At 50.4% G+C, this 24,310-nt stretch overlaps 2 protein-coding genes across 6 annotated transcripts in view; one reads left to right on the top strand and one right to left on the bottom strand.

Moving 5' to 3' along the window:
- LOC149371550 (short-chain dehydrogenase/reductase family 9C member 7-like) overlaps positions 1 to 21,705 on the bottom strand; it is a 393,612-nt gene extending 371,907 nt beyond the window's left edge. The window contains exon 1 of the mRNA XM_089565829.1: positions 21,216 to 21,705. Coding sequence (XP_089421955.1) covers positions 21,216 to 21,332 — 117 coding nt within the window. The 5' untranslated portion in view covers positions 21,333 to 21,705. The remainder of the gene's footprint in view (positions 1 to 21,215) is intronic.
- The window catches only part of LOC149371549 (uncharacterized), a 147,181-nt gene that overhangs the window by 95,992 nt on the left and 26,879 nt on the right, over positions 1 to 24,310 (top strand). For 4 of the 5 annotated variants that reach the window (XM_089565835.1, XM_089565836.1, XM_089565833.1 and 1 more), the window contains one exon: positions 7,541 to 7,613. The exons of the other annotated variant lie outside the window; for it this stretch is intronic. In XM_089565835.1, the coding sequence (XP_089421961.1) occupies positions 7,541 to 7,613 (73 nt within the window). The remainder of the gene's footprint in view (positions 1 to 7,540; positions 7,614 to 24,310) is intronic. 5 annotated transcript variants of the gene reach the window in all.

The following is a 24,310-nucleotide window of genomic DNA, read 5'->3' as shown; positions in this document are numbered from 1 at the left end:
GTGTGAGCTAGAGGACAGATTACTGCCTTACAGGGAGTAAAAAAGGAGTAAGCAGTCTTGTAGCTGTCCCTTTCATAAAGGGGTGTGAGCTAGAGGACAGCTCACTCCCTTAAATGGAGTAAAAAAGGAGTAAGCAGTCTTGTAGCTTCCCCTTTCATAAAAGGGTGTGAGCTAGAGGACAGATTACTGCCTTACAGGGAGTAAAAAAGGAGTAAGCAGTCTTGTAGCTGTCCCTTTCATAAAGGGGTGTGAGCTAGAGGACAGCTCACTCCCTTAAATGGAGTAAAAAAGGAGTAAGCAGTCTTGTAGCTTCCCCTTTCATAAAAGAGTGTGAGCTAGAGGACAGATTACTGCCTTACAGGGAGTAAAAAAGGAGTAAGCAGTCTTGTAGCTGTCCCTTTCATAAAGGGGTGTGAGCTAGAGGACAGCTCACTCCCTTAAATGGAGTAAAAAAGGAGTAAGCAGTCTTGTAGCTTCCCCTTTCATAAAAGGGTGTGAGCTAGAGGACAGATTACTGCCTTACAGGGAGTAAAAAAGGAGTAAGCAGTCTTGTAGCTGTCCCTTTCATAAAGGGGTGTGAGCTAGAGGACAGCTCACTCCCTTAAGGAGGAGGAGGAGGATATAGAAGAGGAAAGGCAGGGAGGTTAACCGAAATAATAATCGGTTTGCTACCCTACACGGGGGGAAGGGGGTGAGGGGATAAAAAAAAAGAAAGAGAAAGGAGAGTAACAGAAAATTGAAGTCACTATAAAACGTCACTGTTCGTTAAAGTCACAGCCTATTGTGCAGGCCAGAAGTTCTCAAGAAGCGGAGCAGTGCCTTGCAGGCCTTCTCCGCCGACGACCGCCGCGGCCAGGGGCCGAGAATCTTCATTTCCGTGAAAGGGCGTGTATCTAGGCGCTCCAGCGCACGGCTGAGAGACTGCCTTTCGGTGGTGTAGGCAGGGCAGTCACAAAGAATGTGGGTTATGGTCTCGTCTTGCCCGCAGATGGAACATGCAGGACTATCAGCCATACCGATTAAGAATGAGTAGTGATTGGTGAACGCTACACCAAGCCAGAGGCGACACAGCAAAGTTTCTTCTCGTCGTGGTAGGCCTGATGGTAGGCGGAGCTTCAGGTCTGGGTCCAAGGATTGTAAACGGGAATTGCAAAATTGGCCGGAATTCCACGCGGCAAGCGTGATGTCCCGCGCAAGTGCGCGAAGCCTGCTCGCTGCATCCGATCTCGAAATGGGGATCGATACAAAATCGCCGTCGTCGTGCGCAGTTCGCGCGACCTCATCCGCGCGGTGATTACCTGCTATGCCGCTGTGCCCCGGTAGCCATTGGTAGATAATGTCATGCCCTTTGTTGATGGCAGAGTGATGTAGCTGTCGAATTTCTGCGACCAGTTGTTCATGGGCTCCACGGCGAAGAGCAGCTTGTAAGCCTTGGAGGGCAGCTTTCGAATCAGTGAAAATAGACCACCGCTGAGGGCGCTGCTGACTGATGCATTCAATGGCGACACGAAGAGCGGTGAGTTCTGCGCCCGTCGAAGAAGTGCGGTGACTTGTCCTAACTCGAATTTCTGTAGTGCTTGCGGGTATGACGACGGAGCCAGAAGAAGATATAGGGTTCACTGAGCCGTCGGTGTAAACGTGCACCCGGTTTGCATGGTGCTCATGTAAATATTCAAGGGTGACTTGTTGTAGTTCTGTCGGCGATAAGTCTATCTTCTTCCTGATGCCAGGTATCGAAAGAAGCACACGGGGATTATGCAGGCTCCAAAGTGGCGAGGACGGTCTAGAGGCAGGTGTAAACTGGGACGGCAGAATGGCGGGATGTGCGTCAATGACGTCTGTAAACGATGTGCGCGGCCTGGTAATAGGAAGACTGGCAAGATGGTGAGAGGGAACCCGGGAAATGTGCCGGAAATGTGCCCTCAGTGCGTCAACTGTTAAGTAGGTAGGGATTGGATGCTCCTGGGCGATAAGTACAGATGCGGCCGTAGAGGCACATTTTGGCAATCCTAGGCAAGTCCGGAGAGCTTGAGCTTGAGCGCTCTGCAGACTTCGTATGTTTGTTTTTCGAATATTTCCAAGTACAGGGAGGCTGTAGCGAAGAAATCCCATTAATAAGGCGTTGTAGAGCTGCATCATCGACCGCACCGACGCTCCCCACGACTTTCCCCCAAGAAAGGCGAGAACGTGAGAAATCGCTGTCAGTCTCTTTTTCATGTATGAGATATGAGGGGTCCATGATAGATTTCGGTCGATGATTACTCCCAGAAACCGATGGCTCTTTACGTAGGGTATTGCTGTGCCGTTTATGCATACGGTATAAGGAGACATGTTCTTTCGTGTAAAGGCAACCAGCGAGCACTTTTCGGTTGAAATCGGTAGGCCTTGCTGGCGAAGGTAGGCAGCAAGAATACTTGACGCCTTTTGAAGTCTCGCTCGAACTTGTGGGCGCGTAACTCCAGATGCCCAGATACAGATGTCATCCGCATATATTGAGAGTTGCGCCGACTGTGGTAGTATATCGACAAGCCCGACAAGTGTAAGGTTGAACAGTGTTGGGCTGAGCACTCCACCCTGCGGGACTCCACGGGAAGTGAAATGAGAAGATGTTGGGCCTTCCTCTGTCTGCACAAAGAGAGATCTGTTGGATAAATAACTACGTATCCAGCAGAATACGCGGCCACCAAGCTCGGCAGTTTCCAGAGCGTCCAAAATAGCCTGGTGGGTTACATTGTCGTATGCGCCCTTTACATCCAGGAACAACGCCGCGGTCAAGCGCTTCAAATGTTTTTGGCGCTGGACGGATGACACTAGGTCGACCACGCTGTCGATTGAAGAGCGTCCACGTCGAAACCCGGACATTATATCCGGATATATGCGGTAGCGCTCCAGGTACCACTCAATGCGTGTAAGTACCATCCTTTCCAGTACTTTGCCAACACAACTAGCCAGCGCAATTGGACGGTATGATGTCAGGTCAAGAGGCGATTTCCCTGGTTTCAGGAGCGGAACTAGACGACTGGACTTCCAATCGTCTGGGACTGTGCCCTCATTCCAAGATTTGTTGTAATGCTCCAGAAGGACACGCCTAGCTTCTTGTCCAAGGTTTGCAAGTGCAGTGTATGGCACACCGTCGGGTCCCGGCGATGATGATCGTCTGCAACAAGCCAGCGCAGAATCAAGTTCCTCCACGGAGAAGGGAAGGTCCATCCGAGAATCCCGAGAAGCAGGAACATCGCTGCAATGCAGCGTCGCAGATGGGGACGATGGTCCTGCTACCCTAGCGCAGAAATCCTCAGCTACCTCGACCTCGCCACGTCGTTGGAAGAGTGAAAGAGACTTGAAAGGGTGCAGCTGGTGTGGGGATGTTCGAAGGCCACGAACTACATTCCAGATGCGTGACAACGGTTTCCGTGGATCAAGCGTTTCACAGAATGACCTCCAACGTTGTGCCTGTACTGCTTGAATTCTGCGCTGAATTTTCTTTTGCATGCGCCTCGCATCTCTGAGGTCAAGGCTCGACTTTGTGCGTCGGTACCTACGCTCGGCCCTACGCCGCAGTGATCGCAGGCGCTGCAATTCCATATCGAATTCCGTGTACTTTTTAATTGGGGTGAATAACCGTGTCGCGTTCTCCATGGCCTCCTTAACTTTCCCTTCAAAACTTGCGGATGAACCTTCTCTTGATGCATCTTCCATAAGTGCTTGAAACACTGACCAATCGATGCGTCGCATGCGTGTGGCAGAGGTGCATGTGGAAAGGCCAGTAATGGTCAGATATGTAGGGATATGGTCACTGCCGCGGGTTTCAATATCCGAAAACCACCGTACATCGCTGATAAGGCATCGAGAAACGAACGCCAAGTCAAGGCAGCTGCTGTAAGTTGTCCCTCGAATATAAGTTGGGGAGCCGTCATTTAAACACTGAAGATCATGATCAGAAGCGAAGGACACAAGTTTCCGTCCCCTAATGTTCATTCTAACGCCTCCCCACATGGTGTGGTGAGCGTTAAAGTCACCCATGACGATCCAAGGGCCGGGTGTAAGCGCGATCAGGTCACTCAGTCGTGCGGCGTCAAATCGACTTGATGGAGACAAATACGCACCCACAAGCGTAAACGTGAGATTACGCCTCTTCACTGTTAGACAAACGTACTGGTTGTCGTTATTAGGGGGAACTGGATGAAGCACATATGTAAGTTCACGCCGAATGTAGATGATGACTTTACTGTTCCCTCGGTGCGTGGGAGATGCAAACGCCTCGTAACCTGACAGTCGCAATATCTTCGGCACATTAGGCTCACAAATGATAAGGATGGGGAAATTGTTTACGTAAACATACTGCCGAATATCTGAAATTCGGGGCTGAAGTCCGCGGGCATTCCATTGAAAAATAGAGGCTTGCCTCAGCTGCTTTTGAAATGTTAATGCTGGGGGAGCCATTGTTCCTGCTACTGTAACGCCGCTAGGACTGGTGTTAGCGCGTCTAGTACTTGCAGCGCATTCTGTGCCGCTGGCGTACGCAGGCCTGCCAGCACAGCGCGGATGGCACTCAGGATGGACTTCAGCATTGCCATAACCTGTAGTTCTTGGCCATGGCTGAGATCTTGGCCTTTCTCCGGATCAACAGTAGGCGCCGAACTTGGAGATGGCATTGACTTTCCTGACCCAGTGGATGTGGGAGGTTTCGGGAGTGACGGCCAGGTAACGGCCGATGCAGCAAGTCCGGCCTCATCAACTGTCGGGCTCCCTTGGTGTAGTACGGCAGGCGGAGGAGGAGGACAAGATGCAGCAGTGCTAGAGACCTCTCTGTCAAAAGTGACGGCTTTCTTAGAGGACCTTCGACGACGCGACCGACGTCGTCGCACCTTAGCAGCGGCCTCTCTGTGCGTGGAATGGTCTCGAACCATTTGTTTCAACACTGCTCGTTCATTCTTGAGGCGTGGGCAGTCTTTCGAAGAGGAATCGTGAGGGCCACGGCAGTTGGCACACTTCAGGGTAGTCGCACGGCAAACGTCGCCGCAATGTGCATCAGAGCATCTAGAGCACACAATGTTGTTCTTGCAGACGCCACTCACGTGTCCGATCTTCATGCACTTTCTACATTGCAGTGGCTTGGGCACGAAAGGTCGAACTGGGTGGCGAAAATGCCCAACTTTCACATACGACGGTATGCAGTCGCCCTGGAATGTGAGCTTGATGCACTGAGATCTTCCAAGGCGCTGAACTGCCATTATAGAGATGCTGTTGGACGCTGGCTTGATTAAAATAGGCAAATCAGCGTCAGCGATGGAAATGTCGACGTTGTAAATGACGCCTGCTGTAGTGCCGCTGTCTTGGAGGACATGGGAGCGTACGCTGATGTCGCCGAGTTTGGTAACGGCGGACAGACTTTGCAGTGCGCTGCGCTCCGTGACATCAATGGCGATAATGTTCTTGTAAGGGTTGACTCGCACGTCTTTAATCCCCCCAGGCACGAGGCTCTCAAGGAACATAGACGTGGCTTGCCTGTTCAGGTGGTTGAGGTTTCCGGTTGGCGTTTCAGGCACAAATAAGATGGTATGCGTCGGGGGACCTCGCGTCTTGATGACTGTAGATGTGCTTGATGAGGACGACTCCTCACGTCGGCGCAGTCTTCGCTTGGAGTAAGCAGTCTTGTAGCTGTCCCTTTCATAAAGGGGTGTGAGCTAGAGGATAGCTCACTCCCTTAAATGGAGTAAAAAAGGAGTAAGCAGTCTTGTAGCTTCCCCTTTCATAAAAGGGTGTGAGCTAGAGGACAGATTACTGCCTTACAGGGAGAAAAAAAGGAGTAAGCAGTCTTGTAGCTGTCCCTTTCATAAAGGGGTGTGAGCTAGAGGACAGCTCACTCCCTTAAATGGAGTAAAAAAGGAGTAAGCAGTCTTGTAGCTTCCCCTTTCATAAAAGAGTGTGAGCTAGTGGGCAGCTTACTCCCTCTTTGCTTCTTTCTAATCAGAGTGTATAAAATCCGAGCGAACCTTCAGCATGTACCCTCAAAGACCCGGCGGCGTTGTTGGCGTCCGTCGCGTCAGAATCCTTCGGCCGCGCTGTATTTGAAGGTGCACCGACTAACTTTCCGGAGGAGGAGTGTATAACGACGTCCCGAACACCGTAGAATCTTTAAGTGGCTGGTAACGAAGATTTCTTAAGACTCTAGTGCGACTACCACCATCTATGAGCCTCCCTATTATCAATCGCTTTTGGGACATGTGTGCTTTCATCTACTCTCGACGATGAGATATATGGTAATTTTTTTCACTTCGCATTTAGCTTGCTCTTTCTTTTCTAGATCAGTTAATGAGCCTTAAACTGCAGCGATATCTCGAATAGGTTTTTGTCTACATGGTAACAGTGTGAGGCTTTTTTTTACGGCAAAAGCCTTTTTTCGCTAATGAGCGGCGGGGACGGAAGTTGTGGACAGAGGCTGTCCGAAAAAGTGTCCGCCCGAACTATCAATCACAAGAAAAGAAAATGGGGGTCTAGGTAGGAATCGAACCAGGGACTCTGCCACTCCGTCACAATTTTTTCTTCAACATTGTATTTGTTACAATGATGCGATGTTTTATGTACATGAGCTATTTACAAACATTAAGAAAACAGTGGCACATCAACACACATAAGCATTGAAGTGCGAGAAGAGTCAATTCGGAGCACAAAGCTAATACATCATAACACGACACATCTAAGCAACAAAGAACTAGAAAAAAGCCAATGAACAACACAGCGCTAAGAGTGAGTGCCACTCCGGTTCATACTCGGTCTTGGCTTGCAATTCTTTCAGGTGTGCAATCATTTCTTTAGCAGAAATAACAGATTCACAATGTCGGTCCATGACACATCGACGTTTCAAGCTGAATAAATACGCGTCTAGTGAATGCATAGTTCTTAAAAACGTTCGAGATATGTGCTTAGGCCTACATGAGTAATTATGAGCATGTTAATTTCGCATGTCGCAATCAAGCGAGTACCTAATTTCCTCCGTGCTTGGCGTGCAGTCGTAGCGCCATGATGCGGCACCCACTGAAAACCACCCTCGCAATGTACGGCGCTGGCCCAGCAGACGGCGCAGGTGGCGGGTCGCGCACAGCTTTCGTATTTCCACACGTAAGGAGACAAGTGCACCTCATAATTTTTTTTTGTGCTGTGAAGAAAGCACACGAAAAAATAGTTGCTGTCAGGAGGTTTGTATCGTGCCGCGTGCGAATTTCACTTGTTCTTTGCTTGTTGCAGAATAAATGCCGTTGCAAAACCACTTTGCGCACGCGCGCGCGCTCGTGTCTTTGTGTCCTTGCCTAAGCTTGTCGTTAACGCGAGAGCGTTAAGGGTTCCATTTATCGCAGAAACCGCCTCAGTTGGCGTGTCCAGAAAATCGGGATTGGTCGAGAGAGTCGTGACGTCGCAATCACACGGCCACACAGCTGTGGCTGGGATAGTAGCTCTACTGCACCTGCGCACACCGTAAGATGAGGGGAAGAGCCCGAAGGATGGGGGCCTCCTCCTCACTCCTTGTCTCTGTCCGCAGGCAGCCTACCCGAGGAGATCCTGGCCTGCCGGACGACCGGCGCCATCCTGCAGAGGATCAAGGAGGCCTCCCTGTGAGTATGTCTCAGCGCTGCCGCCTCCACCTCGGATTATGGTGGCACGCGCACTCGTTATTCGCTTTGGGAACAACTGGCACAAAGATAAATACCGGCAAATACACGGACGCGGTGCGCATGACCGTTGGACTTCCAAGGCTGGCTGTCGCATACAACCCTCTTGGCAACGCATAGGAAGCTGCCATCAGGTCTCTGGTGACCTTCAGCTGACGTCGCTTTCTTTGAAACTATGCGCCCATAACCACGGGAGCGGTACTGAACGGACGAGGGGACTTTCAAATTACTCCGCGTCCTGGCGCGTCCACTGCAACGACGGCCATTTGAGCTTGACCGTTGTGCGAGCAAGTTACATGTACAAAGCACGCCAGATGGACAGCCCTCGAATGCGCCAAGGCAATTGCGGCGCTTACACGAACTCGATATGAAAACTGGTTTTGAGGAAGTAAATGGCGCAGTAACTGCCTCACTTCTCAGTGGACACCTTAACCGCGCCGTTAGTAGAGGTGTTCACTGAGAAGTGAGGAACTGCGCCGTGAGGAAAGCAAAGAAGAGAGAAAGAGGTGCCATAGCGGAGGAATCCAGATTTATTTCTATCACCTGGGTACCTTTAGCGTGCACTGACATCGCGCAGCACTTGGGCGCCTTTTGCCTTTCGCCTCCATCGAAACCGGGCCGGGTTCGAGCCCGGGTAGTCGGGCTCACTAGCCGAGGGCCCTAACGACTGAGCCCCCGCGGTGGGTGAAAGTGATGAAGGGGTTGAAGGTGCGAGTGAAATGAGAACTAGGCGCTGCAGTAGGGCTCCGGTTAAATTTGTCCCGCTCCAGATAAATCGGGGCAGGGCAACGAAGATGGCGCGAGACAAGCGTTATTAGACAGGGGTTGGTCACCTTATTGCGATATGAAGCGACGCGTTTTCAACGGGAGTCACATATTTCGCAGAACTGCAGTGTGTGCACAGTGTTCCCAAATTTTTAGACGGAAATCTTTTAATTGGAGCCTCGTTCGAAGGCGCCACGTCGCGTTAAACGCGTTACCCCCTTCACGCGTTTGGTGTCACCACCACTGGATGGCGCTGCGGGTGCTAACGTAGGAGACGGCTAAGCGCGGATGAAGCGAGCGCGAGGCTGAAGAGGGGCGCGTGACCAGCATGGGCCATAGTTTACCCACCCCGCCGCAGTGATATGCTTAGACATTTCGTAGCGATTGGGGTCAAGCGGGTGGTTGAAGAGGAGCGGGTGCGGGCAGGCGAGGGGGCTGATGCGCTTGCTTCTCGCCGCGCTTGCATTACGGCGGTGCCTCAGTGGTTAGTGCGTTCGGCTACTGAGCCGGAGAACCCGGGATCTAACCCGGCCGCGGCGGCCGTGTTTCGATGTAGGAGAAACTCAAAAGGCGCCCGTGGGCGGTGCGATATCAGTACACGTTAAAAATCCCAGGTGGTCGGATTTATTCCAGGGCCTTCCGGCACCACTTTCTTCTTTCACTCCCACCTTCCTCCCTTTTTTTACGGCACGTATGAGGCTTCGACCGAGAAATGACAGTTACTGTGCCATTTAGTTTCTTCAAAAACCTATCTTTGTTTTGCATTACGAAGTCTGTAGTCTGAGGGTATAGATGTGTTAACAGAGATGCGCTAGCGCTCCGTGTCGCAATGGGTATGAGCGCGTACACAGGTCTCTACGTCATACTGACGTCATGCCTTTGATTCCAAGGTGCGAAGGAGTTTCCATAGGCGCATGTGCAAGCGCTGTATACATTTCATAGGTCAAGCGGCGCGGATATGGCAGAGTAGTGACGTCACGACATGGATGTAAAGGGCGGTGTGTGGCACGCGGTCGCAGACGTGGACGCTACATAGGGGCGGCAAATAAAACTAGCCTTTCGTCGTCAGTTTCAGAAGCCTAGCATTCCGAAACTTTACTTTCTTGCAAATGACACGCAGCTGTCACAAAATCGGCGCACGCTTAAAGAACTGGCGGGCCGCGAACGGAAGCGCGCATCTTGGGGCCCTTCGGAAGCTGTCGAGTGTTTTCATTGTCATTGCACCATCGCACTATTTTTTTTTTTTCCTCTGTGACAAATACTGCTCACGAGAGTATTTAACTGAGCGCCGTTACTGGTTGCTCCACCTCGCATGGTTGCGGCTTTCTCGAGTGCAGTGTGTGTCGCCTCGGGGCTCAAGATGAGAGCGTCGTGTATAAGAAAACAGGTTCGCTGAATGAACCAAGCAAAGCGGTCTCTGTGTCCAGGAAGAACAGCATACCACGTTGCTGCCGGATTCCGGTTTGCCGCTATGTTGGCCGAGGGTGCTCTATGTCGGTGTCGACGACGCCGGAGCGAAGGCTACCGCGTTGCGACCATTACTCACTGCTTCCTGGCCAGAATCAAGCGCTAACGGCGCCCGTTAACGAAATTGCTCAATACATCTGGAGTCGTTCATGTTCTGTACGCAGAGGGCTCCGCCAAGTGTGCGCCCATAAAACCCGCTCACACGCATCGATGTCGCGCAGCGCGCTCGTGACGCGGCGGAGCGTTCGCGCCCCCGGCCGCAGTAGAACACACCGCGCGCCCGGTGGCGCGGAAGCGTGTCGTCGGCCGGTCCGAAAATGCCCACGCCGCCCGGTGGGCGCCCCTTCCTCCGCGGCTTGTGTCGCCGATGGGTTCCCGCCGCCGACCGACTCCGGCGGCGAGTAATGGCGCTCTCTCTTCTTCAGGGCCGTTCCCGGACTGGTTCGTCGGCTGTTTTCTTGGCTATTCCGGCCACGCACGCGGCGCTGCACACAACTTGCGTCGCCGCCGAAGAAGACCGGTCCTCGGCGACCCTCGCGCAACCTCGGCGGGAATCGGGGTCGCCCTCGGCGGATGCTCCTCGCTTCTTCGCGGCCGCTTTCGCCGCCGCGGGGCCGCGCTCCGCTCGATCGGGCCGTGCACGCCGGCGGAGCGCTGGGCGCGCTCCCGCTTTCGCCCTTGCTTGAAAGCGGGCGCTCATGCGATAGCGTGTCCGGTGGGAAGGGGGGGGGGGGGGGGGGGGGGGCGAAACAGCGGCACGCATCAGTCCGGCTGTCGGAAAACAAACAAAACGAAAAATAGTCAAGAACGCGCTCCTCCAGGAACTGCGACGGACGCCTCAGGGAAGGAAAACGCACCAGGTAGATTTGAGCATTTCAGCACCTTCCCGGGCGTGTCTCGTCTCTTAGACTAACGGCTTCGTTAGTTTGGCCCCTGAGCGGAACATAGCCACGCGTGCGCAGCGGAGCGTTTTCGCACTGTCGGCCCGAAGGGGTGTCCGATGAGCGGGTATCGAACCCTCCGCCTGGGCGCAGCGGCTGAGCTCGCAGCTGGCGTCGCGTTGGCCGACGCTCCCCGGCGGGTCCGCCCGGGCGTCGGCGCGGGAGGCGTGCCGCGCCCTTGGCGAGGCCCCATCCGGCCACGCGCTTCTCGATGCAACGCTGCAACGCCTTTGCGCCGACGCCACTGGGGGCGGATTCCAACGACGTTCGTGTACGACCCGACTGCGAGCAGGTCGCAGCGCTCGCGTCTTAGCGGCGGCGAAGCGCCAGAACTTGACCGTCTTTCGCACGGCACAACGCGTAACCGGGAGATGACCGCCGCTCATTAAATTTACAAGGAAACGCTGCGCCATAGCTTCGAGGCGCGCTGAGCGCTATGCCTACCCTTGCCACATTCACACGTTGGCGAGATGCGCCGTCGTGGTAGTATCATCATCATCATCATCCGCAGCCGAGTGGAGCGCATCGCATGATAAACACCGCTCCCAATCACTCCTCCCATTCTGAGCCAGCGTTTCATCATAGTCGTAAATCCAATCGCATCGCGTCGCGTTTTTGTCGGTTGTGCGTATTAAGTGCATCTCAGTTCCTTCTTTTTCAACTTCGGCTACAGGGTCTAGCTGTCTGATCCGCGCTGCGTTCTTTCTGCCTCAGCGTTACACGAACGATTTGCTTCTCCATCACTCGCTGCATGCGCTGCTGTTACCCTCACGGAGAGATTGCAGGCCACATAGGTGAGCACGGGTGTGATACAGAGTGTCTGCCATTGATAATCTCGGAAGTGCAGCCAGATGCCATCCACCCCGTTGTTGTTCGCCCGCTAATCTTTCTCTCTCACCCACTGGATCTGACCGATTACGTGTCCTACATAGCTCTACTGCCTCACTGCTACTCATCAGCTATCGCAAATTGTTGCTCCTGCAGACACCAGCGCCGAATGCTCGACAACTGCATCCACTCCGACCGGCCGCTTGTTGGCCAAAGAAGGGAGTGATGAGACTTGGTTAACACTCTGTCCGGTAGGGTAGTGAACAGATATTTTTCCCCTTTGGCCAGTAGCGACCAGTGAGAAGTCTTCAGAGGGAGGTGAAGTGCGCGCAGAGCCTAGAGAGGGCCCCACAAGCTCAGTGCAGCGCGCTGCCCAGCCACTGTTCCCACGCAATATCTGTTGACCTCGAACCCGTTATCCCGTGTGCAGGAGGACGTACGTGCTTCATATTTCCTCATTCCCTTCCCCTGTGCAGGGTAGCCAACCGGAATCCTTTCTGGTTAACATCCCTGCCTTTCCCTCTCTTTCTCTCTCTCTCTCTAACCTCCTTTGTGAATAATCCGACAGCGTACGGACGAACTCATGCATGCTCTTGCTTGAGTTCGAAAAGCCCGATTCATCGCTTCCCTCCTGCTCTTCCAAAAGAGAAATTATAGTCTACCTCGTCGTCGAGAGCAAGTGCAAGCATGCAATGCGGCAAGGCGTAGCGAATTACAGGACGATTCATAAATTATGTTAGCCGCGCTTGGGAATTGAACCCGTTCTTTGGCTGCTGGCCGTGTCCCTTACTTCGCACACTTCTGTTCTTGGAGCCAGGCAACTCGTATGGTCCGCATGGCTGCTGTCACAGCTTGAGGAGCTGCCGCCATCAGCTGCTTCGCACCCATCTGTTCGGACCTCTCGGCTTCCCTCGCGGCTTTGGGTGTTCAGGTGCAGTCGCATTCAGTTGCTTCTGTTTTTCGTGCTGGACAGCTAGCGCGCTTAGCGGAGCGTCGTATGCTCGTCCCCTCTTCTTCGACCTCAGCGACGCGTTCAGCCGTCTTGGCGGCTTTCTCACCTTCGTGTGTTGCGGTTGGCGGCATAAGCGGCTTGACCCATCCAGCCCCATTGAACGGCCACGGCAACTACACTGCTACTAGCCACCGAGCATTTAGAAGCCCAGAACGAACGGATGAAGGACGACAAAGGCAGCGATTTTGAACACGTAGCGCGGGATGCTCCGGTGCTGACCGAGTGGTCTAAAGGCCGTTGTACGATCGTTTTTGGGCGGATCCGCCAGCGAGCGAACCGCTCGCTTTCGGCCTTCGCTCGGGCGTGGGGCGGAATGGGTGTTGTACGATCATTTTGGAGCTGGCGGACGAGGCGGATGGTTTAAAGCGTTCCGATTGGCGCGCCCGGGATTGCCGTCTGTCCAATAGCATACTCCTGTTGGCAACCTAGACGGCGCGAAAACGTGGTCTTTTTTTGCTCCTCGGCGACCGGCACCTAGGCTGAACTTCGGCATAGCCATGGCGTGCCGAAGTTCAGCCGGCAACAGGACGAAGAACTTTGCACACGCAAAGGTGACGCCACGCGGCGAACCACGGAGATGCGAACCGGTTTCAAAGTGAATCGTCTCGTGGGTTGATGCCTTGATTCCCCGCTGTGCCCGCGCATTGAGCCGCTGCGAAAGAGCTTCCGTACTACTGGGGCACGTGATGGAGGGCGAAGAAACGGGCGCATGTACAGTATGGTAGCACTCGAAATTAAGGCAGGCTGTGACCTGTACATATCCGCGTGAGCGAATTCGGAAGCACATATTTGCGGAATCTGTAACGCGTACCAATCCCACGGATGCCGGGATGGATGCGCGCAATGTCAAGACCGCATACTAGGGGTATTTAAAATGAAGGATGTCAAATTTTCAGAAAGGAATGCTGCGACGGTCATACAATGACAAAGGATAACAATTTAACTGACAAAAGAGATTATGAAGTCTGCATTTATTGGGAGAAGCCCAAAAAACAACTAAGACAGGTGGAAAATGACATTATGGAGGAACATGTACCAGTGAACAGCCTCAAGAGGGAACAGTTATTGATGGATGAACTGAGGGGGCTAATTAGAAGCACTGTCCCCATAATGGGACAGAGGTGTGAAAAGGCCCAGGGAAAGTACCTGAAGGCATTCCTGAGGTTATAATTGAAAAGCAGGATTAATGATAGCCATCATGGGTGAACTGCTGACACTTACTGGGAATTCTTGTATGCAGTGCTGTACAGTTGGATACTAATTACCGCACATGCATTTGAGCATTGATCTTGCATAGTGATGGAAATGGGGCAATAGCTGCTGGGTGGTAACTGGCAAAGGCCAGCATTCTGAAGTAAGAAACAGTACGTGCAGCATGCACTCCATACATGCGTATACACAGTGGTTCCTGCACTCTGTCGTTTGTTGCCACAAAATTGTTTCATAGGGTTCTCTGTGCTGCTGAATGATAGCAGTGATGTCGGGTGAATATGACTGTTATTATTTTCAACTGGTAACCGTCTGTGAAATCAAACACATGCTTTTAGTGAGTTTCCATTGTTTGCAGAAGCAAACCGACATCCTGAGTGGAGTACCTTAACACAGACGTTGGCTACCTACCTACAACATAACTGCAAGTAAAAAAATAATGGTGCATTTCATGACAATGGTTTGCTGGATTTGAGGATGGTGACCTTGTGGAACACACATCAAACATCTGAGCAAGATGAAATTGCTGTGACTGAAATTTTATGATTCTGGTTCACATACCGCGTACCTCATGTATAGTAGGATAAAACTTAAAAGAAACAGCAGTTGTTAGCACTCGGTCATGGCCCGAGGCATCCTGTATTACTCCACTAACCAATAACAGTAAACAAAATTAGTTGTTCGATGCTTGACTTTATTAATCTATCCAGGTATCAGAATTCTAGAAGTTATCATTTTTTCTTGTAATAAGCTTCTTATGGTAGTATACAATAAAAGTTTTGACAGCGGACTACTTTTTTTGGCGCAGAAGAATTCTGTGCGGCGGTCCAGATGGCAGAGCTTCACTGCAGACTTAAATTGAATCTGACTATTGTGTTCGGTGATAACATGTTCTGACAGCCAAAAACCAAAACTGAACATTGGTTGTTGACTGAGCTTAGATGCCAATTCAATGCAAACAAAAATATTTGTTGTAGGAATAGATACGCATAGTTAACATGAAACAAAAAGAGACAACCCGCAACAAACACCTCACTGATACTGCCAACTGTCCAAAGCGATATCACGAACAGTGTATGCTGGACTGTCCTACACAAGAGGTGATGTAGAGCAGATGCCTCTGTGTGCTCTTAGATAAAAGGGAATAGTACCGAGGCTTAGTCCATGCTACTGCTTCTGACGTCAAGGTGACCTTGACAAGATTGGTTGTTGCATCTGTAGAGAGGGCATCTGCTGCTGCTGATGTGGACTGCTTGTTCACAGCCTTTAACAATGCTCTGTCATAGCACGTTAAAGAACCCCAGGTGGTCGAAATTTCCGGAGCCCTCCACTACGGCGTCTCTCATAGCCTTAGTCGCTTTGGGACGTTAAACCCCATAAACCAAACCAAACCAGATCATTTCTGCCCAGCTTGGTTCTTCAGCTGTGGGAAATCCAGCATCACCTGTATATCATTCTTCTTGTGTCCCTGTTCACTCCCGCCGCACTTCAACTCTATCCACATCATAGTATGTGTGGTCAAATGACATCAAACACGCCACTGTCTGTCATTAAAGAAAAGGTGTATGTGTATGTGTGTATTATGCATGCATGAAAAAATCAGCATATTTTAGCATGTTACCATCAGATATGAATGCATCTATACATGAGGAAATTACAATGTTCCCAACCTTTACTAATATGGAAGATCAGTGTTAACTGCAGGTGTTTACAATATCACAGAAAAATGACGACGCAATAATACTGATTTCTTTTCTGATTTTTTTTCGTCATGTTTTTCACACCATTACGAAAATCGAAATAGAAATACCGCTCAGTGGCTTCAAAGCGGATATGGTGCGCATCACTGTACTAAAGTGCACGCTTTTGTTCTGCAGTGACAGTGGGCAGGCCGCTTCCTTTTACCAGTGCTTCCTGAGGTGACATTGCAGTGAACATTGTGCAAACCAGTATGCAGCATAGTAAACAAGTGTGGAAAGTTCTGTTGAGAGCCAATCAATGTTGACATGCACAGAAACAAGGTGGCGTATTGTGCGTACGACCACAAAGCATTCATAACTGTCCCATGAATTTAAAACAAAGTGGTTGCTTCATATTTCAGAAAAGTATACATGTGCCATCCTCATTAATCCATACATAATTAGATAAGGGAGTAAGTAGACTGGCCTAGAGGTTAAGGAAATGCAAGAACCGATTTGGAAAGTTTACATAGCAAATATTGGCGGAGACTAGGATAGAATGCGTTGTATAGTCAAGGGAACGGGAACTGCTTCATATTTTGCAGTTACCTCAAACAAACACAATCATATCAAGCAGAATGCGAAAAAGTTAATTTTCAGAAATAAGAGCTATGATGTCTCAGGACAGAATGAATTGAAAAATAAGCCATTGAAGTATGTGTGGGCCATAGATGCTTAAGTTCTCCAGTAAAGCTCTACAGCAATCTTGAAGGTACGTCCTTTCTGATCAGTAAAAAATAATATGAGAAATTTTAAGGGCAACTATGATTCCCAAAGGAGCAAGCAAAAGAGAGAATCTGTATTTGTTAATCGATATCCGCACCACTTGTTATATATAGAATGATGTCGTACTAGTTACTAATTACCAATTTCTTAGCAAAATATCCTTATTCCACTGCCAGTCTGGGTTGCAAGGAAACGAATTAACTGAGCCATCAGTAGTCATAAGGAAGTTGGAAAAAAACCAAGTTGAAGTCAGGCCGAAGGATGACGAAGAAAAACAGAAAGGCAGTGATGACTTTTGTCTTTTATTGCTATCTCTTTGCTGCAATCTGATGATGAGAGCTTTTAAGCTGAACCAATTGCCCAGTTAATACTATCCTTAGTACATGTGACTATATACAAGTTACATGCATAAGCATACAGATGTAGAATTCTCACTGAGCCACATCATGAAGTCAGTGTGTTGCTCAGCTGAGCAGAACAGACAAGCACAAAGAGAAGCCCGGTCAACAACAGGTGGGTGCACTAATGCATGTTTAGCTTTGCAGTGAGCGAATGTAGGTAGCTAGAGCTAGCTTGCGCAAAGTTAGCCCAAATGCTACTATTGTGTAAATCTGCCCCGATAGTTCTCAATGAACACATTATGCATAAGAGAGCATTGTACTGGTTTGCCGAGGTGACCGAGTGACTGAGCACTATATCAGATCTATTTGTTTTCATATTTATCACACCTTAGTGGTCCTAAATGACGTTACTTTAGTAGCGAGCTTTAAAATGGTGTGCCAGGTAGGAGCTCAGTGAGTTCGTAATTTATAGCATGATTTCTGTAGTAACCACTTCGCAGGACAGCAAGATACACAGCCTTGTGGGATGCAAGACCGTTACAGCCTTCTGTGGCACGAACAAAAACGAATCTTGAAATTCAGTGGCATATGAGCTAAACGAGGCATAAGAGTGTTAGTGCACCTAGTGCACGAGAGACTACAAGTTGGGACTGATTAGTTGGGGACGTGTTGGTAAGGAGCAAAAAAAACCTGCATAAGATGAAGACATTCAAATATGCACTTTTGGTGCTGTCATACTGGACCTTCAAAAATGGCCTGAGAAAATAAAACAAGCGGCTCAGGACTGAACTAATTCAAGGATTCTAGTTAAGTTAGATTTGTGCCATGTGTCATTAGAATACCCAAGTTGATGACACACAGGAGAATTGAATGCAAGTAACTTGGAAGACGGTGATACTAACAACACGTCATGGTGTAAATATCCTAGGTTGTGGGTGGGTGTATGAGGATTATTAGGTATTTGAACCAGTATACAGTGAATATACCTTTATCGGAAGGCCTTATAAGTTGGCAAAATGTAATGCTGACAATAAAAAACAATATTACTGCATTCTTAGTAACATTAGCAAACAGGACAATCCAGGGCATGCTAATTGTTGTTTTGAACAACTGAAATGCTGGTATTGATTGCAATATGGCACACACCATATGGCTGTCAGTGAAGGCATATGACAAAACACTGAAGGGACGGTAATAATGCAAGTAATGAAAAGCTGAGGCCCAAAGGAGTGCCTTGGCGGACGTCCGAGATTGCAGGAAAAGGCAAGATACATAAGAATTGCCAAGGGAAATTTGCCGAAGGCTGGCTGTTTAAGCTTGGATCCAGTTTAGAGCTATTGGATGCAAGTTAAAGCACGAGAAAACCAGCCTCACATAAATAGGGGAAATGCATGCTTTTTCAAAGCAAAGAACAAAAGCATCATAGGGGGATGTTGCAGTCACGGTGCATGTCGTGAAGAACAAGAAAAAGTTGGCTATTGCAGAAATGTCTTCTAAAAGCTTACCGATTTGAATCAAACAACTTAATGGGCCAAAACAATCTAGCAGGGTCAAGAGTATGAAATGTGTTTGGTGATTTGCAGCACATGCCAATAACACAAATAGGGCCATAGGTGCTGGGTGATGAAGGATTATAAACAGAGGGGCCAGGCTATAATAAGGCAGGAAGCTATCTGTACAGCATGCACTTGATATGCCTATACAACCTACTTCCTCTCCCGTTGTTGCTTTCTGTAAATTTCACAGAACTTGATCATAGCGTACTGTGGGGTGCACCGGTGGCAAGTTGGCATGTCGAAACTGTGCTAAGGGACGACGACAGAGCAAGAATTGCTACCCTGTGCAGTGATGTTGTTACCATCGTCTTTGTTCCTAGCGTAGCTTTACCAGCTCTACAGGGCTTATTTTGCAGTCTGCAAGTAGTCATGTCTGTAGCAAGCAGTCACAGGCAAATGAAGGTGGTAGCAGACAGACATATGCAAGTGCATCGACGAGATCTTCTCAAAGCTTTGAGAATGGCTTGTTAAACAAAGTGCTGCGGCTGACCCAGGAAGCACCGCTGAACAACCACTTAACACCAATAAGGCCGATTTCGCAAGCAGCTCTGCAACAATAGCATTGCGAACACATCCAGTTTCGTACCACTGATCCCCGGATCGAAAAGGACCATGAGCAAAATCAACAACAGACACTGTCATTGCCTATGAGGTACACGGTCGTCCACTTCTAGTTTGAACACGGCTCCGGGCGGCCGGCGCTCCGCGCAGCGCCTCTCTCGGTCGCCTGGGTAACTAGCGCACAGGCGCAGTGGAATCCATAGGCGTGGCTTTCGCCGCGTCGTCTGCTACAGTGCGCCAGCATCGCCGGGTGAACCTCACCTTGCGGTGAAGAGCACTTTCGCACTGAGCGGGCAAAGCGCCCGGATGATTACAGTTTCCGACGCAGCAGCAACTCAGAAGCACAGCACCTGCGCGTGGTCGAGAGCTGCATCCACGGTGGCTATGGCTTTTCCTTATCGTTCCTTCTTGCAATCAACACATAATAATAAGCTGATACGGAGAAAGACATCGTCCAAGTGGGAGTTCAAGCGGTTTACTTTGAGGCCACTACCATTACTTAGCTGCAATATTTTATCATTTTAAGCTATTCGTGCCCAGCAGCCAGAGTAAGCCGGCGGCTCACCGGCGCTTTACTCCGCTCCAATTGCCATTCTGCAACGCCAGTACTAAATGTTTGGCGCGCTGCCCTGGAGGAAGATTAATGCAAAGCCAGTACGAACACCAGCACTACACGGTAAGAATCGTGAAAAAGAATGAACGAACGAAAAACATGGACATGTTTTGCTCATATGCCCAGAAGAGGGGTTGCATATGAGCAGCAACCAAAGCCTGCATAGAGACCGTTGAAAATCATTTCCAGACGAGTGCAACGGTGTGCGAAATGTTCAGGCGTTATTTTAACAAATTCGGGAAACTCCCTAGCAACTTAGCCCCTTCTGTGTTAAGCTAAAAGTCCAAAGAAAAAAAGTTCGCCTAACCTGCACCTCTATTGCCAGTAAACATAATTAAGCACTGGTATTGTACTGCGGTGCGGCACTTCAGTGGATTAAAGCACCGGTGAGCCGCCGGCTTACTCTGGATGCTGGGCACGAATAGCTTCAAATGATAAAATATTGCAGCTAAGTAATGCTGGTGGCCTCAGAGGAGACCACTTGAACTCCCACTTGAACGATGTCTTTCTCCGTATCAGCATATTGTTACGTGTTGACTGCAAGAAGGAACGACAACGAAAAGCCTTAGCCACCGCGGATGCAGTTCTCGAACACGCGCAGGTGCTGTGCTTCTGAGTTGCTGCTGCGTAGGAAACTGTAATCATACGGGCGCTTTGCGCGCTCAGTGCGAAAGTGCTCTTCACCGCAAGGCGAGGTTCACCCGGCGATGCTGGCGCGCTGTAGCAGACGACGCGGCGAAAAGCCACGCCTATGGATTCCACTGCGCCTGCGCGCTAGTTACCCAGGCGACCGAGAGAGGCGCTGCGCGGAGCGCCGGCCGCCCGGAGCCGTGTTCAAACTAGAAGTGGACGACCGTGTACTTCAAGACCACTGTATTTTTCTGATTGCAGTGGAAACCAACATCCCACTTGAACTGAATACTGCCAAGCATTTGTCAATATTGACTTAACACTGCTATGCAAAAAGAGAAAAAAAGCAATGGCAAAGGTTTTCTCAATATTTTTTCTTTTTCATCAAGACTCGTTATGCTCAACTTGCTCTGTGGTCAGTTTTGATTGCATAAGCTGCTGCCACACTTTTTTTTTTTTGCGCTACATCAATTGAAATGCTCATGAAAAACAGACTTATGAGTTGGCACATATTAGAGATTTGTACACTGTCAATCAGTCGTGATTCAAAAGCGGCAATGATTCTTGTTTCCATGTTGTTACAACCTAAACCGAAATGGCTAGCGGAAGTGTTCAGTCACCCATTCATCACGCCGATATGTTTATTGCAGGCAAATGTGCGCACAGCCGGCAGGAAATAAAAAGAAATGACGCTCCCGAAGATACATTTGCACTGCACCGATGTTTTAACACAGGTTACACAGTTTCTCCGGCGAGTCGTAACCCGAGCACCCATCATCACAAAACGTACTGAATGGAGCACCAAAGCGCAGAGGATGGCGACATCGCTGTTGTCGCCGCAAAACAGTCCTACGGCCGTGCAGCCAAGCTCGGGTCGCGTCACGTCGCACACACGGCAATTCTCAAGCACAGTGCCAACACGAATCGCGAACAAAATGGTAACGAATGCGTAGCCAGCAACAACGTCATGTGCACGCTTCGGTCGCGATCACTGCAACCATCGCAACGAATGCGACTAGCTGCACAACGCCACGCTCATTTCAGCATTCGGAAAGCACGGCGTGCGTAGTGAGCTCTCGAAGGCGCACATTTCACTGCCTTGACGTAAAAGCACTCGCTTCGATCGCAATCACTTTCACTACGCGGACACTAGTCACTGTGCTACGCAGCTCATGCACGCACAAAAGTTCACCGTGAGCAGCTGTTGTTCGCCGCTGTGCGTGATGATCCTCGCAGGAATTAGGAACCCTTGCAGCAACCACAAACAGCTCCATATAAATTCGTGACACAGCCAACGCGTAGGTCTTGCGTCGGTTTGAAGAGGCGCTCTGTCAACTACATCAGCGTCGATTTCAACTCGGGAAACTGTCGCTGCTCGCCGCTGCTGCACGCGGAGAAGTTCGCAGTGGCTCTGAACACTCGTAATATCAACATGTGGCCAATATAGTATGCCTCGCGGCATAGGTGCCACCACTACAGCCACGACCTATGCCTCGCTCCCCAGTTCAGTCGACGGACGGCCATCTTGCCCGGCAGGAGCGGATGCCTACGTCACGTAAAAAGCAGCCAATCGCTGCAATTCGGTCGCCGGGCGGTTCGCTCGTCCGCCCCAAAGTTGAAGTTCACCAACTTTCCTTCCGCCGGCCGAACGGGGCGAATGCCTATTGTCTGGTCGTTCGGTCCGCCAGTCCGCCTGCCTGGCGGATCCGCTTAAAAGCGATCGTACAACGGCCTTAAGGCATCGGCAAAAGAAGCCGCTCCCGAACACTCACCGTTGTGTTTTTTTTTTATTTCTTCCTGGGCACCACTCGGATGGATAAAGTCGTAATATTTGTGATAGGTTGGCCTTCATGTTCGCCGCGCTTTCCGGACGATATTCCATTCAGTTTCCTGAGAATGTGAGCTGAAAGCATTTCCCGCGTCAGGAAAACAAAAAATCCCCATACGTCTACCTTTGCGATAATGCATTTTGCATGCTGTGGCCGAGATGAGGAGGATGCTGATGCAAAATGTGAATGTCAATCGGGGGAGTGTGATATTTTCGGGCCATCGCCGAGTATAACTCTTCCATTAATCCCTCCATTGACTCTGGCCAGGGGTATGAGATGTCGGCGGCTTTATATCGTTTGGAGGCAAGCGCGTTAGCTGCCGTTTGAACACTGAGTGTATGCTGACGGTGCTGCAATCCCGCAGAATCAGAGTAGCGGGGTTGCATGTTGAGGTACTCGATGATGAGGTACTCGATGATGTACTCGTTGTGCACAGTCGCTGCTCTTCGCTCGCTTCACTCTCTCTTTCTCGCCAGCTGTGCTTTACGACGGTCCGGGTAAGCTCAGGGCCACGTTTCGTGTGTGGTGCGATGTCAGTGCACGTAAAAGATCCCCGCGTGGTCGTAACTATTCCGGAGCCCACGACTACGGCACATCTTTTTCTTTAATATCTTTCCCTTTCTTTCACTCACGGCGCGGTTGAGGCGTCCGCCCAGAAGTGAGAGGGCAGGGAGTTCTTGAATAAGGGGTCCCTGTCAACGGTTAGGGGGCTAGAGGAATAGCGGGGCGCCTGTACGCATGCGCAGAACGCTAACGCCTCTCCTTTATTTCCCTTTCCCCCTATCCGATAGAGTCGCCGTCTTCAAAAACTCGCTATTTACTGTGCCTTTCATCTCCACAAAACAAACAAACAAACAATAAAAAAAGCTCCGGTTCTTCTCAAGCGCGCCGCCGCGTCAGGAGGCTGAACTCTCGCCCTCCGAACTGGTCTACACGGCGCTTCCGTCCTTCGCTGCCCCGCCGCGCCTTGCGTAGCATCCGATCCCCCCGTCTGCCTAAAAAAACTTGCTGTCTAATCCTTGCTACGCCTGGCCTACCCAACTGCAGAAATGCGTCCATGCTGCACGGTGTTTGATGTTCGTGCATACAAAGCGACGAGCGCTGCCAGTAAGCAAACCTTTATGCACTCATTTCGGTGCGCTAGACTTTCTGTGCCGTTGCCCTGGACGACGACCAAGTGATCAACGGCAACTTGAGGCGAAACCTCCTCTACCGCTCAAGCTTTCCTTCGTAGCCAAGTGTCCAAGGGCGTCGTGGAGACTTGGCTGTGCGGCATGCCAGAGACACCACTGTATGTACAAGGTGGTGGTCGCTGCTGGACTCACTCCCGCTACTAGCGAAGGCGATCCTGCGGAGGCATCGTCGCTGCAGAAATCGTCTCACCCGTTGTTGCTTCATTGTAGCGTTCGTGGTGCCGAGCAAAATAGCCACACGAGCCTCTTTTGTTGTTGCTGCTGTTTGCCTCTTCTTACAGCGAATGTAGCCTCTTTTCGCATGTTCTAACCCTGTTTCTTGTTTTTGAGCACTGCTTTTCTGCCATGATGCGTCGCTTTTCAACGCTGAATGGTTAACACTAATTTCTTCAAGAGGAAATCCCTCCGAGTAGCATGCAGAGGGGCTTTGCGGTGATAGCCAAGCTGTTTGAAACATCACACATGCTCCCGGTCGCGTGCCCCTCCCCTCCTATGCAGCAGAATATAGTCCCCTCCCCTGTTGCAGCTAGTAGTGGCCTGTTCAACCCCGCAAATTAGCACTAAACCTTACTTAATGCATGTTTCTCACACAGATGCACGTTTTCAGCTTTAGAGAGTCACGTCAAAAACAGTTACAACACATTGTTTAGGCATGTTCAGTTGCGACAAGCACCGATAGGTGGTGCCAGCTACATCAGCCATGTAGAGCCACGTAGATTTTTTTACCCTCGCACGCAGGCTGCGGGCGCGCTCCTACTCTCGACACCAGTCGCCATCTGTCGGCGCGCGCGGCCCGAGGGACTGCGGGTCGCGCCAGCGCCGCGCATATAACGCATGGTTACGTGTTCGCTTCTGCCGTTGTTGTGCTCCATCAGCTAACGTATGACGGTGTGTGCTGTGCGTCACTACTCACATTTTCCCTCTTCCAGACAGTACTGCGGTTATCTTGTGCGCAGTTACTCGTTATCGTGACATCCGAGGGTAGTCGACCAGGTAGTGTACGGACTGGAAACCGGCACTTCTAAGCAGATTTCTGCGCTGTCGTGTCGTTTGTTGTCGCCTTTTACGTGTGATATCATCTATGATAATTTTATGCATCAGAATGTAGATCTATTGATTTGACTCAGTGGAGTAGTAACTGGATAGGCGAGCTGCAGACTGAAGGTTGTCCCGACGGAGCGCGTGTTTTCGATCACCAGTATGTGTTCGGCATCCTTGCGCTGAGCTTGC

The sequence above is a fragment of the Amblyomma mixtum genome, chromosome 1 (assembly GCF_055824585.1).
Source record: "Amblyomma mixtum isolate Tamu chromosome 1, ASM5582458v1, whole genome shotgun sequence".
NCBI lineage: Eukaryota > Metazoa > Arthropoda > Arachnida > Ixodida > Ixodidae > Amblyomma > Amblyomma mixtum.
Note: the sequence above shows the minus strand (reverse complement) of the source record. Positions and strands in the feature narration are given on the sequence as shown.